At 31.8% G+C, this 15762-nt stretch overlaps 1 protein-coding gene across 1 annotated transcript; it reads right to left on the bottom strand.

The window, feature by feature from the left end:
• Nucleotides 1-36: 36 nt before the first annotated feature.
• LOC140054413 (cytoplasmic tRNA 2-thiolation protein 1-like) lies at nt 37-12301 on the bottom strand. Its single transcript, XM_072099390.1, has 13 exons — nt 12190-12301; nt 4630-4753; nt 4235-4353; nt 3987-4043; nt 3512-3569; nt 3161-3238; nt 2894-2935; nt 2380-2429; nt 1914-1978; nt 1679-1803; nt 1120-1267; nt 701-737; nt 37-409 (listed from the first exon to the last, which is right to left on the bottom strand). The coding sequence occupies exons 1-13, from the start codon at nt 12280-12282 to the stop codon at nt 320-322; spliced, it is 1086 nt and encodes a 361-aa protein (XP_071955491.1). The 5' UTR covers nt 12283-12301; the 3' UTR covers nt 37-319.
• Between the last annotated feature and the right edge of the window lie 3461 nt (nt 12302-15762).

Here is a 15762-nt window from a genome sequence, read left to right on the forward strand (position 1 = left end):
AATAATTGGCACAAAAAAACAGTAATGATATACTGTGTTTTTAAAACTGTATTTTATTATCATGATTTTAACAATGGCAAAAACTCATAACAGAGTAAAACAAAGTTTGTTATGGCCACCAGTAGCCATATAGTATAACAATTTATTAGTAGATTAATACCAAAAAATTGAACCAATAAACAGGGAAACACAAAGTTATATAAATATTTCATACTTTATTTTTTAGGTTAAAATTGTAATGTTTTAAAACAGTCCTCCATTTTATCATCAACTAGAAAACACTAATTTAAAATAAGTTTTATTATGACTTTTTAAAGTGTTAAAAGTCTGCAGTTTGTTTCACAACATTTTCTGTAGGTCTTTGAAACTGTTCTTCTTTTCTCCTCACTGGTAATAATCCAAGACCAAGCTAAAGAAAGAAAACACACATATGAACATATAATAATAATCCAAATTAATCAAAATACATACATATGTATGTTATTTAATTGTCACTTTAATATTATTCTTGAAGCTGTTGATAAATTCCATGCAACTAGAATTCATTCAAATTTAATTTTTCTTATTTCAGTAATTCATATCCATAGAAATACTACAGTATATACAGCAATAACTTAAAAAAAAACTTTAAAATTCAGTAGGCAAGGGCAATATTTGACTGAAATAACTGTAAATATTGACTTCGTATATTATCTTTTACCTTCTTTCTAGCTTTGTGCGATTTTCCAATAGCCAGTCTGAAAAAAATATAATATAATAATAAGAGAAATTTATATAGCAACAATTCAAAAATGTATAAAGGCACTGTATATATATAAATATATATATATAAATCCAAAGGCAAATTACTAAAAATAATGACAATGCTGTGGGTATCAGTGGCTGGATCTCAATGGAGAAAATCAAAAAAGCAAAGTAGGAGATGCAGAATTTTGAAGTTATCAAAAGTACCCTTCAGGATTACAGCAAATTTAGATCAAAATTGATACAAACAGTAGTATACAAACCAGTGTTTAATACTAATATGATTTTAGGCAAAGCTCTACTGAATACTATGCCCAGACCAATGTTGTTTGTACATGAAATAGGCATTCAAACTTTAAGTGTTATTTGGCTTACTTTGGTAGTCCTTTGTTCAAGCCTTCTAGTAACACACATGCTTTGCATATAGTGTGACTGGAGATATAGCCACACTGGTTACAAGTTCCCTGTGTCGGCATTTTAACATCTTTCTTTATCGATAAGCTCTCACCAGAATGAATTATATCTGAAATTCAATATAGAGAAAATCAAATGGTCAAAATTAAACATTCTTTATATATTTATATTTTGGATAATCTCCAAACCTTTTGAAATTTGTTTTCTTTATGTCTTTTCACTTATTTTTCCAACTCGCATAGGTCATTTAATTAATTATTATGTATATTTCTCACTGTATTATACTATTAATAATTCTTCAATAGCAGGCTCTCAATGAAAATGTTATATAGAGAAAAACAAAATTGTTTATATAACATAATGCTCAGTGAATTTTTTCATTTTGCCCTAAAGCTTTCAAACTATGGATTGAAATGAATGCATTTATACATATTGTTTTTGAGTGTGCATATAGTAATAGATTACATAATTGTTAACATTTATTCAACTTTTTTGTAGTACAGTATTACTACTATCTCACCTATAATTGTACTCGGCCGGATTTTCTCCAAATCTTTTAGGAATGTACGAGCATGACCTCGGTACGCATTTGGAGAATAAATGCATTCAGTTGAAAAGTAATCTAGCTTCTTAAAATATGCGTACCTGTTTAAAGAAATTAAATATTTAAAATAAATAAAACAATGATCAACTTTTAGTGAATGTTATGTTGTATATTGTATTGTAAATTTAAACAGAATAAAAACTTCACTTACATTACAATTTCTTTCTCATAAGTATATTTAAAAGGTTTACATCTTGGTAGAAATCCTTCATTACCCTGTTGATAAAAAATGAGTTTTGTTTTGTTGGTTTTATTTGATTTCCACAAATAATGCATAATACATTTCTTTATAAATAATTAGTTAAGTATAAATGTGGAGTTCAAGAAAAGGAATATTGGCATACAAATGAATAACATGTCACAGAACCATAACAGAGTGTCTACTGCCCTCTATTTATGATATACATTATTTAATAATTCTATACATCAGTTAATTTATTTATTTATTTAGGTTTAAAAACACATACAAAACAGCAGCCATTGGCTGATAACGTTTGTTTACAATCAATATACATTATAATTAAAAGTAAAAGAGGCACAATTACAAACAGTATAGAAAAATAACTATATATTATAAAACTCAAAATACAATATTATTCGGTAAAATTGGTACTCACCGTCATTATTGCAGTACACCTCCTTAATCTGGCAACATCTCCTCTTAAAACTGGCAAACAAAAAAAGCAATTCACTTTTTAAAAATAATTTTTATTTATAAATATTATTTGTTTAAAGATGTAGTGTTCCCCCAAAAACATGAAAAATGAAGATTCATTTTAAAAGACGTTGAATAGGCCATTTCGCAGTTTGAATAATGTTAATCACTCCCGTAGAAAAAAACAAATTGTGTTTTCACTTATAAAAAGACAAAATAAATGGTTAAATTCAACCAAAATCCCATTGGCTTCCAGTCAATATGACTATTTTCTGGTAAATAATTTTTTCTTAATCCGATTTTTGGTCAAAGTTTAAACTACATTATGTGAGATTAAAATGGCATATTCAACAAAAAATGTTAAGAATTATTTTTTAGGGGGACGTCTTTAAAGGTATCTCTTATATTTCCCAACTATCGCTATATCTATCGTTCTTGTCACACATTGTGTTATGCATAATAATAATAATACTTACTATTCATTAAAACTGTTTCTGCAATATCGTCTGCATTGTGACCTAAAAATAAGTACAACTCAAAATCATTATCAAGAGTTAAAAACTGAAAACAAACTGTAAACTACTGCATAGTGTTTAATGGACTCTGGTCACAAACTAAATTTTAAATAACTATTTAATAAATTACTATTAATATTTGTATTGAGCACCTCCACATGACATGGTTTACCTTTTACAATGCATAGTATGAATACATATATCTGTCAAATAATTTGTTAAAATTACCCGTCACAATTTTGTCAGCGTTTACTAGCACTGCACCCCGATCAAGGGCTTGTCGTCTAAATACACCACAGAATGTGCCTGCAATGATAGCAAATAATGGTAAACTGCTAAGCTAAAAATAAACTTGGTTAAGTTTCTTTTGAGGTAAATTGGCTACAGGTACAATAGCATTAAAAAAGTATCTCTAATATTGTGTCAGTGTTGACTATGATTTTAATAAACGAAATCCATTGATTCCACTCAACCATGCCATAGAAAATCCAATATTATATCCAGGTACAGTATTAAACAATTATATAATAATACTAATAATGAATATAAGGCTGGAAATAGATCTATGATTCTACTTACAATTGTTCTTCAATCCAATTTTTTCAACTATTTTATCCATTGTCCATCCATACAATTCCTACAAATAAAACCAACACAAATTCTATATTAAAACAAGAACAATAATTAAAACTGATACTGCATTGAAATATTTTATTTATTGATTTGAAATATTTTATTTATACTGGGTAGCCTCTTCAGTCGAAGACTGGTCTCACAGAAAGCCAAGTTATGATCAGTGGTTGTGATTTACACCGGGGTAACCCCCTACTCGTCTCGTCTCTACTAGTCCTTTTCCGATAAGACTCGTTCTACCACCAGAATCATGGAGCGAGTGAGCCTCGAACCCTTGCTGATGTTATGGCTACGTAATTATGGTCTCACTGTCTTAAGCGCTCGGCCAATCACTGCATTAATATTAATAAAACATAATTGACTCATCAATCTAACAATTGGTTTTTTAATCCTGGAATTGGTGTACTGAATAATAACACACCTCGTAAGACACAATTTTCAATGGTAGATCATACTGTTGTTGATTGCGTTTCACTGTCTGAAATGAGAAAAGAATAACATAAACATGATTCTGAAACAATAGGATGATATAAGATTTAGAATAAGGTGTCAGCTAAATGTATGTAACTAGGGCCCCTGCCTTTACTGCTCAGCCATTTGACTCGCATCACTTTGTATTCACAGCTGTCACCTTCTATCGAGTAGAAACTTATGAGCGAACCCACTCACCTCAAGAGAATCATCCCGGTAACCACTAATACCTTCGTCAACCGACAACAAGAATAGATTTAGACCATAGTCATAGCGTTCATTTAACACCTTCATTACATGTGCTAACACAGTGGAATCTAAAACAAAAATCATTTCATTATCAGATCTATTTATGTTGCCTTTTTACTTTTATCTGTATTTATCAAACGATAGAGTGAACTTGAAGTCAGAGAGTTGTAACTTGTCCCTGACTGAATAATGCTCAAATTGTGCATGGAAGTCTTAATAAATTAAACAGGTCACAAAACTATTTTTTATTTTTGTTAGCGGATACTAGTAGAGAATTATCCCATCCTTATATAATAATGATACAGTACTCAATTAAAAATAATCTACAAGTAAAATAAAAATACCTTTTCCTCCAGATGCACCGATTGCGACAGTTTCTCCACGCTTGAATAACTCTGCATCAATTATCGTCTGGTGGATTTCGGTTTCAAATGCATGATAGAAGCAGTCTTTACAGAGGGCATCCCCCTAAAATAGTAATATGAATAGTTGAACAAGATTGTGTACAACTAGATCATGTAAAAGCTGATCTTACACAATGGTATCTTGCAGTAAAGCGATTCAAACAATTCTAAACCCTATTCTTAAGCCCTGTCTACACTATCAAACAAAATGTGATGTATCCATATATATAGACATGTTGATGTCATACAGTATCACTATCAGATTTGGGCATATCACTACCACATTTGGGCATATCACTACCACATTTGGGCATATCACTACCACATTTGGGCATATCACTACCACATTTGGGCATATCACTACCACATTTGGGCATATCACTACCACATTTGGGCACATCACTACCACATTTGGGCATATCACTACCACATTTGGGCATATCACTACCACATTTGGGCATATCACTACCACATTTGGGCATATCACTACCACATTTGGGCATATCACTACCACATTTGGGAATATCACTACCACATTTGGGCATATCACTACCACATTTGGGCATATCACTACCACATTTGGGAATATCACTACCACATTTGGGCACATCACACTACATTTTTTGTCAAACTAGTTGGATAGTATAGACAGAGCTTTACACTAGTAGTAGCTAAAGTTATGTTGGATTATTTTGACAATGTAAAGACTCAGTAGTTGAAGATTTGAATTTGAAGATTTATTTATATTTGTTATATTTGATGTAGGGCATTCTGGTCATTGTTTTGAAAGGGCTCCTTATAACTCCTATAATCATAGTAGCTAATTTTGGTTTTCAGTAAGTACTATATAAAAGTACTATACGTATATATAAAAGGATAGTTTTAGTTTGGAAATGTGGAACCAATTAGTTTTATCTAGAACCACTTCAACCATCCTTCTTTTTCAATACGAAGAAATTTTATAAATATGCATTTAATTTTAACCCTAGAAAGTATGTTTTCTCATGGAGTAGTTTTCTACTACAGAGGAAAACTTGTCCAACAAGATGACTCACATAAACAACATATTTTAAAATTACAATTACTACTTGAACACTTTTAATGTTTAGAGTTAATACCAATGATAGTTTAAGTGGACCAAGTATTCTATATCAAGGGTCATCACATGTTGTAATTCTGTTTAATTAAACAGATGTTTTGAGGAAACTCCATCCACTTGATTTCATACAATGATAGTGAAGTTTTATATCAAAATTATAGTGTTTGTTTTTATAGTGCCTGAGATTCTTCTCCCTAAATAGTCACATCATGTCAGTGATGCCAACAATGGTGCCATACATCTGTCCACGACAGAGGATGTGTGAGCTAGTACACCGGGGTAACCCCATACTCATCTCGAGAGACGGATTTCAAGAAGCGAACGTTTTTAAAAGTACACAAAAGCATTATTGTATACAATACTGGACCTATGGTTTAAATTATAGTCCTTATCCGAGAAGACTTGTTCTACCACCAGAAACGGTTTAGTGGAAAAAAGACTCTAATTATGCAATAAAATTTTTTTTTCACTCCCCACAAATGCTAAATACATATCTCCTATACCAAACAAGTGACCTAATGATCTAATTCTGAATATAAAACTAAGACACAAGATCGGAAAAATTTAAGAAAAAATCCTAATAAAAGTATGATACTCCGATTTAACCATTTTCAGCACCAGCTCTTAAATCTCTTTGACCATATTCATTTTGTATTCAACAATTCTGCACAGTATACAACTAGCAGATGTGTTGCCAGAATCTAAATTACTGGTTTCAATGATCAGATATTTAATACAATTAGCTAAACAATAGGTTGCTCAATGCAAGACAACTAAAGAAGACCAAACAATTAAGTACTCATTTTACACACTGTTGTTATTCCAATTACAGTTCAATGCTCCATTAGTATTGAAGGTATAATTATGTTGCTCAAAATTTGTATACTATTGTTAAAGATGTATTGTCCCTCTGAAAAATAATATTTTTTTTAAATGTAATATGCCATTTAATGTCAAATAGTTATCCACTTTTACCAAAAATGAGATCTACCAAAATTTATTTACCTGCAAAAAAACTGTAATTTAAAGCAAAAAATAGTCAATGGATTTTTGGTTGAATTTAAAGCCCCATTCCCTACGTTTTTTAGATCTAATTTAAGATCACAAACTATATTTAATGTAAAAATAATACTATATGGTCCTATTGCGATAACTTTTTTCGTCTTTAAACGGTTAAAAATGTGAAAAATAAATCGATTCTAATAATTATAGCGGCCCGCTATAAATCCCAAAATGCATTGCGCGCGGATTGATATTTTTGTTTTTCACCTGTAATTCGCCCACTTTTCGATCGATTGTGAAGCCAAAACAAATGGAAGACTCCTAACTTTTCAGCGAAAATACCGGGTTTTCCCCAATTTGTATCAACGGAGTCTGGCAAAAATAGAAAGACAATTAATGCAGCAAATATACAACGTCAGGCTAGGTATATAGCTAGCGTACGATGTTCGTACGTTATCGATGTTTACCAGCTAGGCCTACAAAACTAAGCCTAGCTAGGCTAGGCCTAAGACCGTCCACGAGAGGTCGATCGTCGCGAGCTACTTAGGTAGTGCATTGTTTCTCACTTTTTATCATAATTTACCATAAAACGTACATTTAAGACAAGGAATGACATGGTTTAATGTTTTTAAAGTGATATATATGTATTATTTTCCAAAAAACGTCCAAAATTGCAGGGAAGGGGTCTTTAACCATTTTATTATGTTATTTTATTAGTGATTTACAGAAGTGAATAACTTTATTACAACTACAAAATTACCTATTCAAAGTCTGATTTAATTAATCTTCATTTTTTATGTTTTTGTGGGACAATGCATCTTTAATGTTACCAACTTCCCTTTACAGTCTATCATAATGCTAGGCTTTGTTATGTTATTATGCTGGTATGGTAAACAAATTAAGCAAAATAGATATTGACAGAAATATTCCATAACTGCCTGTTATTTGGTATTCATTTCTATAAAAGGATACATTAGATCTTTTTTTTTATAACTTAAGAAAAGATAAAGAAAAAAAATCGAAGATGCTGTTCTATTTTTTAATTTTTTAAACACTATTTAACATAACATTATTATTTCTATTTAACGAAGTACCACTATAGGATTTAGGTTTTACTTTGTATCAAAAACTTTTTACTAAATCATCTGGGTTATGCTGACTGAGGAGAATTGTTCAAAGTATTTAAAAATTAACTGTTAACACAGGCTTAACTTGGCCAGTATAAATCTTAATCCACATTACATCTCTTTATTAAATAACTTAATATTGTTTTATTATGGAAATTACTATGCATTTGTATTGTAACGGCAGCACTTGACAAGCACTCAGAATATACCATAGTTCTCACTATTAAGTATACATAGACTAAATATTAGCTTAGGATGTCATAATCTAATGATAACAATTAAATTCTAATCTGAACAATATCGTGAAAGGTGGCAAAAAATACAACAGCAGGTACAAATATGATTTCTATTATAAACTCCTTAATCAAGAATAAATAGAGGTATTATAACACCATACAACATACACAGTACATATGCTATCCTTTATGCTATGCTTAAAACCAACAATTAATTTCTCATTGCAGTCGCTCAAGCGCGCAAGTGCACACTTTATACTCAGACTAGAATGAGAAATCAATATAAAGGCGATTCAGAATAAGTAGTGTAAACTCAGGCCAATAGGGAAACTTTTGTTCTACATTTAAATCAAAAGAATTAAGCTTTATTAAATTGGTAGGACACATGCTAGGCTGGTGCCTGAATTGGTAAACACAAAGCAAGAATTGGTCAAACAGATGTGGGCAAATACTGTACTGTAGGCATTAATGGTTTCTTATTTTGTCTATGTGTAAGTCTCATGTACTGTAGGTCTCTTGTATCTTACACACACTTGACATCATTTCTGTGCAAGAGAAAGTTATGGTTTTTAAGGCTCTGTCTACACTATCAAACTAGTTTGACCAAAAAAGTGTGATGCACTGTGCCTAAATATGCTAGTGGTATGCCCAAATATGGTTGTGATATGACATCATCATGTACATCTTTCGAGACGAGTAGGGGGTTAACCCGGTGTACTACTGTAGTATACACACAGCCACTGTCACTCATCAAGAGGGCCCCTTGATTGTCAGCATACGCTGTTTAGGGTCACCCTTTATAAATTACTGTAGGTGTAATAAAAATAAAACAAAAATATATGGGCATACAGTAGCACATAAGTTTGATAGTGTAGACAGAGCTTTATGTATTTTATATATTGAAAAACATTGCCGCCCCTTAATATGAATTCTTTTTTTTTCTTTTTTACTGTTAATAAGTCCGTAGAATTTGTGCTGCTTGATGTTTTGTAATTGTGAACTGGCATTATTAACTTTTTGTATAGCTGTATATATATTGTAACTACTGTACGACTATATTTTGTAAACATTTTGTATGGGTCGAACCTCTTGTTACGAGACTGTTCCTATGTTTTAAAGGAGAGTAACCAATAAATATTATTATTACAGTATTATTCTTATTATCAATGATATTTAAATGGCCTAATGTCATCAAGGCAGTGAGTGATGATGTGACTAGGCTAAAGCTCTATAAAATATCATAAAGCACTGTCTACACTATCAAATTGTGCTGTGCCCATATAATATGGATATGATGGCGTCATATCACTACCCTATTTGGGTATATCACTACCATTATGGGCACATCACACTTTTGTTGTCAAACTAGTTTGATACAGTAGTGTAGACAGAGCTTAAGAAAGATTGAGATTGTAGCTGTGGTCAGTGAAATATGTCTAAAAAGGCTTAAAACGTCCGAGGCCTCTAGCGTGAGTGGGGCCACTTTTGGTGCCTAAACCAGGGGCTCAGGCATTTGTGTATGCCACTGATTAAAACATTGAAAATTGACAAGAATATATGAATTCACAGACAGCAATCTAATGTTTCTTATCTTACACAGTAATTTGTGAAAGTACAATACTAAACTGATTATTAGGCTCTTATCCCTACTTGCATTAATAAACAATAGACAATAATTGTAGTAAACAATAGACAATAATTGTAGTAAACAAAAGCATACTTTAAAGATATATTGTCCCCCTAAAAAAATATTTTATTTAAATTTTTTTGTTGAATATGTTATTTTAATGTCACATAATAATTATTCACTCTCACAAAAAATTGGGTCTGAAAAAAATTTATTTACCTGAGAAAAATGTAATTTAAAGCAAAAAATGGTCAAATTGTCTGGAAGACAATGAGTTTTTCGGTAATTTAACTGTTTATTTTGTCTTTTTATAGGTGAAATAATTTTTTCCCCCGTTTTCTTTCTTATGGAAGTGAACAACTTCATTAAAACTGCAAAATGGCCTATTCAAAGTCCGATTTTAAAAATATTAATTTTTCATGATTTTGGGGGACAATACATCTTTAAAGTAATTTTTTTAAACAAACACACTAACTACTGTACACTATTAAACATTCTTATCTATAATTGAATACAGAGAATGCAATAATATAGTCTGACTTGTATTGAGTTTGTCTCGTTAATTCTATAACAATACTTCAACAAATTGTGAAAAACAATGCACATTTAATACTACATTATGGCCTATTCTTTGAATATTTAAATGTTTAATGAGATTATTCAGTCATCAAAGTGTATTGTTCTGTTTAACAAACACTATAATGAGTATGTTGCATTGTATCTCTGATTACACATATTGTTCCAGGATCTTATAATTCAATCACACCCTCTTTGGAACACAGAATGGAATTGTGAATTAGTTAGGGCCTTTGACATTTCTTTGAAATGAATTAAATTAAACCACGCTCTCAGTTACTCTAACATATTCCAAAATATCTGCAATCATGAACAAAAAATCATGTATTTTAGGAATATAGGCTTAGTAAGTGTAAACCCAATCATATTCATATCAATCTATATTTAATATATTAATATATTATTATTACTATTATTAGTATTATTATTAGTATTAAACCATATACAGTATACCTCCATGATTAAACCAATTTGATGGTTTCTTACTTCAATCTTATTAAAACAATGGCGCTAGTTCCGTTTCGCACCTGTTTTTATTTCGACTTCCTTTTGACTCCAAATTGTTAAGCAACTTATTGTGAATACCACACCTTAAAATTGGGCCTCATGAGTACTTTTATGAAGAAGAATCACATAAAAAGTAACAAATAAATCCTTAAATTGATGATTTTACAGACATGATTCTCGCATACCGTTTGCGAATTTAGCTTACTCGAAGTTCAATATTTTCGTTTCTATGGAGCGCCAAAAGAGCAACAACAATAGATGGTTAAAAACTCAGTGGAATGCGTCTTGATGCATTTATTATTGAAATACACGTTTAATTTTAATATATTTTGTCAATAAAAAAAATGCTGTAACATTTTAATACTAATAATTTGCTGTTTTCAAATAGCAACCAAACCTAGGCCTAACTAAGAGTAAGACTATAGCCTAGACTAAGAGGAATATTATTTAGATTAGTATCACTATCACTATCAGGTATACTGTACCCCTACATACAGCAGTACATGTAATATGATGATGAATTTGTCGATTTTCATTCCTAAAAGTTCCTGCAAAAACCATGTACAGTATCAACAGTAATATTTTTGTTGCATTGACATTGATAAAATATGATAAAATTGAACGTAATTTTCACCAATAAATGCAATAAATATACGCAATTTACTGAGTTTTTAGCCCTCTATTATGATTGCTCTTTTGGCGCTCCATAGAAACACCAACATTGAACATGGAGTATGCGAAATTCACAAACCGATGTGCGAGAAACACGTCTGTCAATTCATCAATTTATAGGATTTATTTTTTACTTTTTGTGTGATCTCCTTCGTAAAAGTATTTTTGAGGCCTAATTCTAAGGTGTGGTACTCATGATAAAGTTACTTAACCAATTTTGAGTCGAAATAAACGACAGGTGCGAAACGGAACTAGCGCCAAAACAATTTGGAACAAATATTTCATGCATTTTTTTTAAAAATATTTATATACTAGGTCTAGGTAGGCTAGATAGTATATTAAACACAGGCGTAAACACGTTTGCGTTATTTAATATCATTATCATGTTATCTACATCTACCGAGGTCACACACACTGCTGAATGGGCCTCCTTCATGCAGCCGATGCTGTCTGTCCTCTTCCCCTAAACTCTAAAAGGTTTGAGGAGAGAGAGCTAGGGCCTAGCTATTACTAGTATTTTGGGCTAGGCTAGCCGCTAGCTAGTAGGCCTACCCTGCCTAGCTAGGCATAATAAACTGAGCCTCCTTGTTGGTAGGCCTATATAGCATTTTCAGTCAGAGAAGAACAACTGACAAATAAATTATGTATATTTACAGTTTTCGGTCGTTTTAAAATTGCATTCTTTTCACACAATCCACAAGAAATCGGCATTTTATCTGAAGGTATTTGGCCCTTGTGAATTATCATATAATACACATGTCAAGACGCGTCGTCTGCTTACGATATGTTGTGAAATCAAAAGATTGGCAGAATGTTCCAAATTTGCAACCCTTTCCAACACTGCACTCGTACTGTAACGCTGTGTGTGTATAATACAGGAAAAATGAATATTTTAAAATAGTATATTATCCTTTATTATCCTTCCTATAGGAGTTTATAAATGGCGTTCCGTAATTTAATTTTGTTGATATAAAAGTAGGCCTTAATATGTATTGTCCCCTTGAAAAAATAATTCTTAAATTTGTTGTATGGCATTTTAATGTCGCGTAATAAAAAAAAAATGGATAGAAAAAAAATATTTACCTGAGAGAACTTTAATCTAAAGGGAAAAATAGTCAAATTGGTTGCCATCCTGCTAATATGTTTTTGGTTGAATTTAACCATTTATTTTGTCATTTTATAAGTCAAAACAAATTTTTTTTTCTACAGAAGTATAACTTTATTCAAACTACAAAATAATCTATTCAAAGTATGATTTAATTAATCTTCATTTTTCATGTCTTTGGAAGACAATATATCTTAAAGAAAAGAAAATGTAATAATTATGTTATTATTAAATTTTTTGTTAATTTTATTGGCAGGTAGCCTAAACAACTTTTTTGTAACGGCACGATTATCATTTAGCTTTGATAGTTGTGGAACAGTAATTGTTTATGTACAAAACAAAAATCTTAATCGCGGTCATTCTTAACAATTACTATTATTATTTTGTTTTATCTATTGTCTCACCATATGGCAACACTTTGGCCTATACATACAGCAAACGTCGTACGCATGCGTTGCTCGTATTATAAGTTTCCTGACCAATCATGCAAGCTTGTTTTCTCCAGTCACGGATAATTATTTTTAAACAATAGATTGAAAATCTGTGATAGACACAAATCCTATGGTGGATTGAAGATTTGTGATTCTCAGTTTTTCTTTATTAAAATGTTGCCAGGGGCGAAGATTAAAGAGACTATTTAAACTCACAGCAACAACAGGAGGACATTTTATTCACTTTAACTTTGATAGCTGATGATAGTAGGCCTTGGAAATAAAAAGCGGGACAAAATAAGTTCGCAGATGTCTAAATCTGAGTTTGGAACCACAACCATGGTCGAGCAGCAGCAGCAGCAGCAACACATTAGTTTTGATAGGGAAGCTGATCCCGTTTCTTCCAATATAATGACAGAAGAAAGAAAACAATTCGTTAACATTTGTGATTTCGATCAAGAGCCATATAGAGTAAGACGAAAGACAAGATCTGAAAGTGAAAATGAGAAAAAAGATAATGCACTATCCGAAGAAGATCAGCATGTATTGAGAATGAAAATAAACAGTCGAGAGAGAAAACGAATGCATGATTTGAACTCAGCGCTAGACAACCTGAGAGAGGTGATGCCGTATGCCAACGGTCCTTCGGTTAGGAAGCTGTCAAAGATTTCTACACTGATGCTAGCTAGAAACTATATCATAATGTTGAACAACAGCGTGGATGAGCTGAAAAGGTTACTCGGCGAAGTGTACCACCAGAGAGAACAACCTCCTGCTAGACTACCATCCCAGAGGACGACGCCGGCGGATCGACAGCGGGTGAGTCCCATTCTGCATCCAACAGCAATAATCGCACGTCCACCACCACTAGGCAGATCATCTTTGTCGCCTCAGAAGTCTCCACATTCAGCTCCGGACGGACGCTATTCCGCAATGGACAAACCTACGCCCGGGTCTACGCCGTTATCCTCGCCACACAAAATGACAGTACCCTCGTCGTGGTCTGGTATTTGTTCCTGTTCTCATTGTACGAATCCCCGAATGAGCGCATTTTTAAAAGTTAAACCAGCCAAGAAAGACGAAGTATAGTTTTTACAGACAATTTTTGAGACAATTAGGCCTAATTGAATAATGCGGACAATGTTAGGATATATTTCCAGGTACATTCTCTCGTTATGCCTATACCATGGAACGAGATTGACGAGAAAGTGAACCATACATTAAATACGAGTAACTCTTCTTTAAATGTCTAAAAAAGCAGAACTGATAATCATATAATGTCTATGATAGGCCTATATGTGAAACAAATGTGATGCTATATTAGGGAATTTTCCTATGATACTGGAAGAATGTGAAACAGTACCGAGAACCGGTGTGATATAACAATTACCGTACCATAAGAAAAGTATGAAAGAAACATTGCTCAAACGTAATTCAACGTTAAGCCCTTTAACTAAATAGGACAAAGGTTAAAAACGTAAATTTAGGTAAAGATACTATTGATAATTTCTAACGAATGAAACCATTTTAATACGGTAACATATCAGGTAATTGGAATTTGCTATTTTTCACTTAAAATGTTAAGTCTCATTTGGCTCGTCTCGTCTTAGGTCGCTAGATTATCATTTTGATATAAATTCTTCCCATTATAATTTAGATATTTTAATTTGTAATATAATGTAAATTGACATAGTGATGAGTTATGAGATATTAAAGAAATTGACGTTAACATTATTCTTTTCTATTGAATCTTATCAGAATGGTGATGGGGGTGACTGTCGCGCGTACATCGCGTTGTTGTCGCGCGTGATGGGGGGTGACTGTCACGCGTACATCGCGTTGTTGTCGCGCGTGATGGGAGTGACTGTCGCGCGTACATAGCCTATACTTAAAGCATAAAAACCAATTAAGATTAGGCCTAATAAAATCAAACTTTGACTAAAGTGAATAACTATTATGGACATTAAAATGACATTAAAAGAAATATAAATGGACAATTATTTTTTAAAGATGTATTGTCCCCTTGAAAAAATAATTCTTACAAAAGTTTTTGTTGAATATTCCATTTTAATGTAACATAATAGTTATCCACTTTGACCAAAAATTGGATCGAAAAAAAATGTATTTACCTGAAAAAAATGCAATTTAAAGCAAAAAATGGTCAAATTGGCTGCCAGACAATGGATTTTTGGGTGAATTTAAACTTTTATCATGTTATTTTATAAGTGAAAACATAATTTGTTCCCGTTTTTTTTTCTACGGAAGTGATTCCCTTTATTAAAACTATAAAATAACATATTCAAAGTATGATTTAATTAATCTTCATTGTTCATGTTTTTGGGGGACAATACATCTTTAAGCTGGACAATTATTATCTGTAATCTTATCTTCAACAAGAAATAATTAAAAAAATGCCTGCTCTCCAAAAAATTAAAATAATCATATGGTTCAATTTTATATTGATACATTGCTATATTTTAATTGGAAAAGTTAATGCGTCGTAAAAAGTCAATGACCTCAAACGTCATCCTCATGGGTGTCATCATAAATAAATAGTCGCATCACAATTTTCTTGATGACATTTTAGACCATTGGAATATCATGGACCTATACAATCATAGAGCTCTGTCTATACTATGAAACTTATGTGCTGTGCCATATGGACATGACATCATATCACTACACACAAAT

This window comes from Antedon mediterranea, chromosome 7 (assembly GCF_964355755.1).
Source record: "Antedon mediterranea chromosome 7, ecAntMedi1.1, whole genome shotgun sequence".
Classification (NCBI taxonomy): Eukaryota; Metazoa; Echinodermata; class Crinoidea; order Comatulida; family Antedonidae; genus Antedon; species Antedon mediterranea.

Coding starts and splice junctions, on each gene's coding strand:
- LOC140054413 (XM_072099390.1), bottom strand. CDS start 12,282: ATGATAATTCACAAGGGCCAAATACCTTCAGATAAAATGCCGATTTCT. Junction 4,044..4,234: donor ACCGGGATGATTCTCTTGAG/GTGAGTGGGTTC, acceptor TTCTCATTTCAG/ACAGTGAAACGCAATCAACA. Junction 1,268..1,678: donor CCGGCCGAGTACAATTATAG/GTGAGATAGTAG, acceptor ATTGAATTTCAG/ATATAATTCATTCTGGTGAG.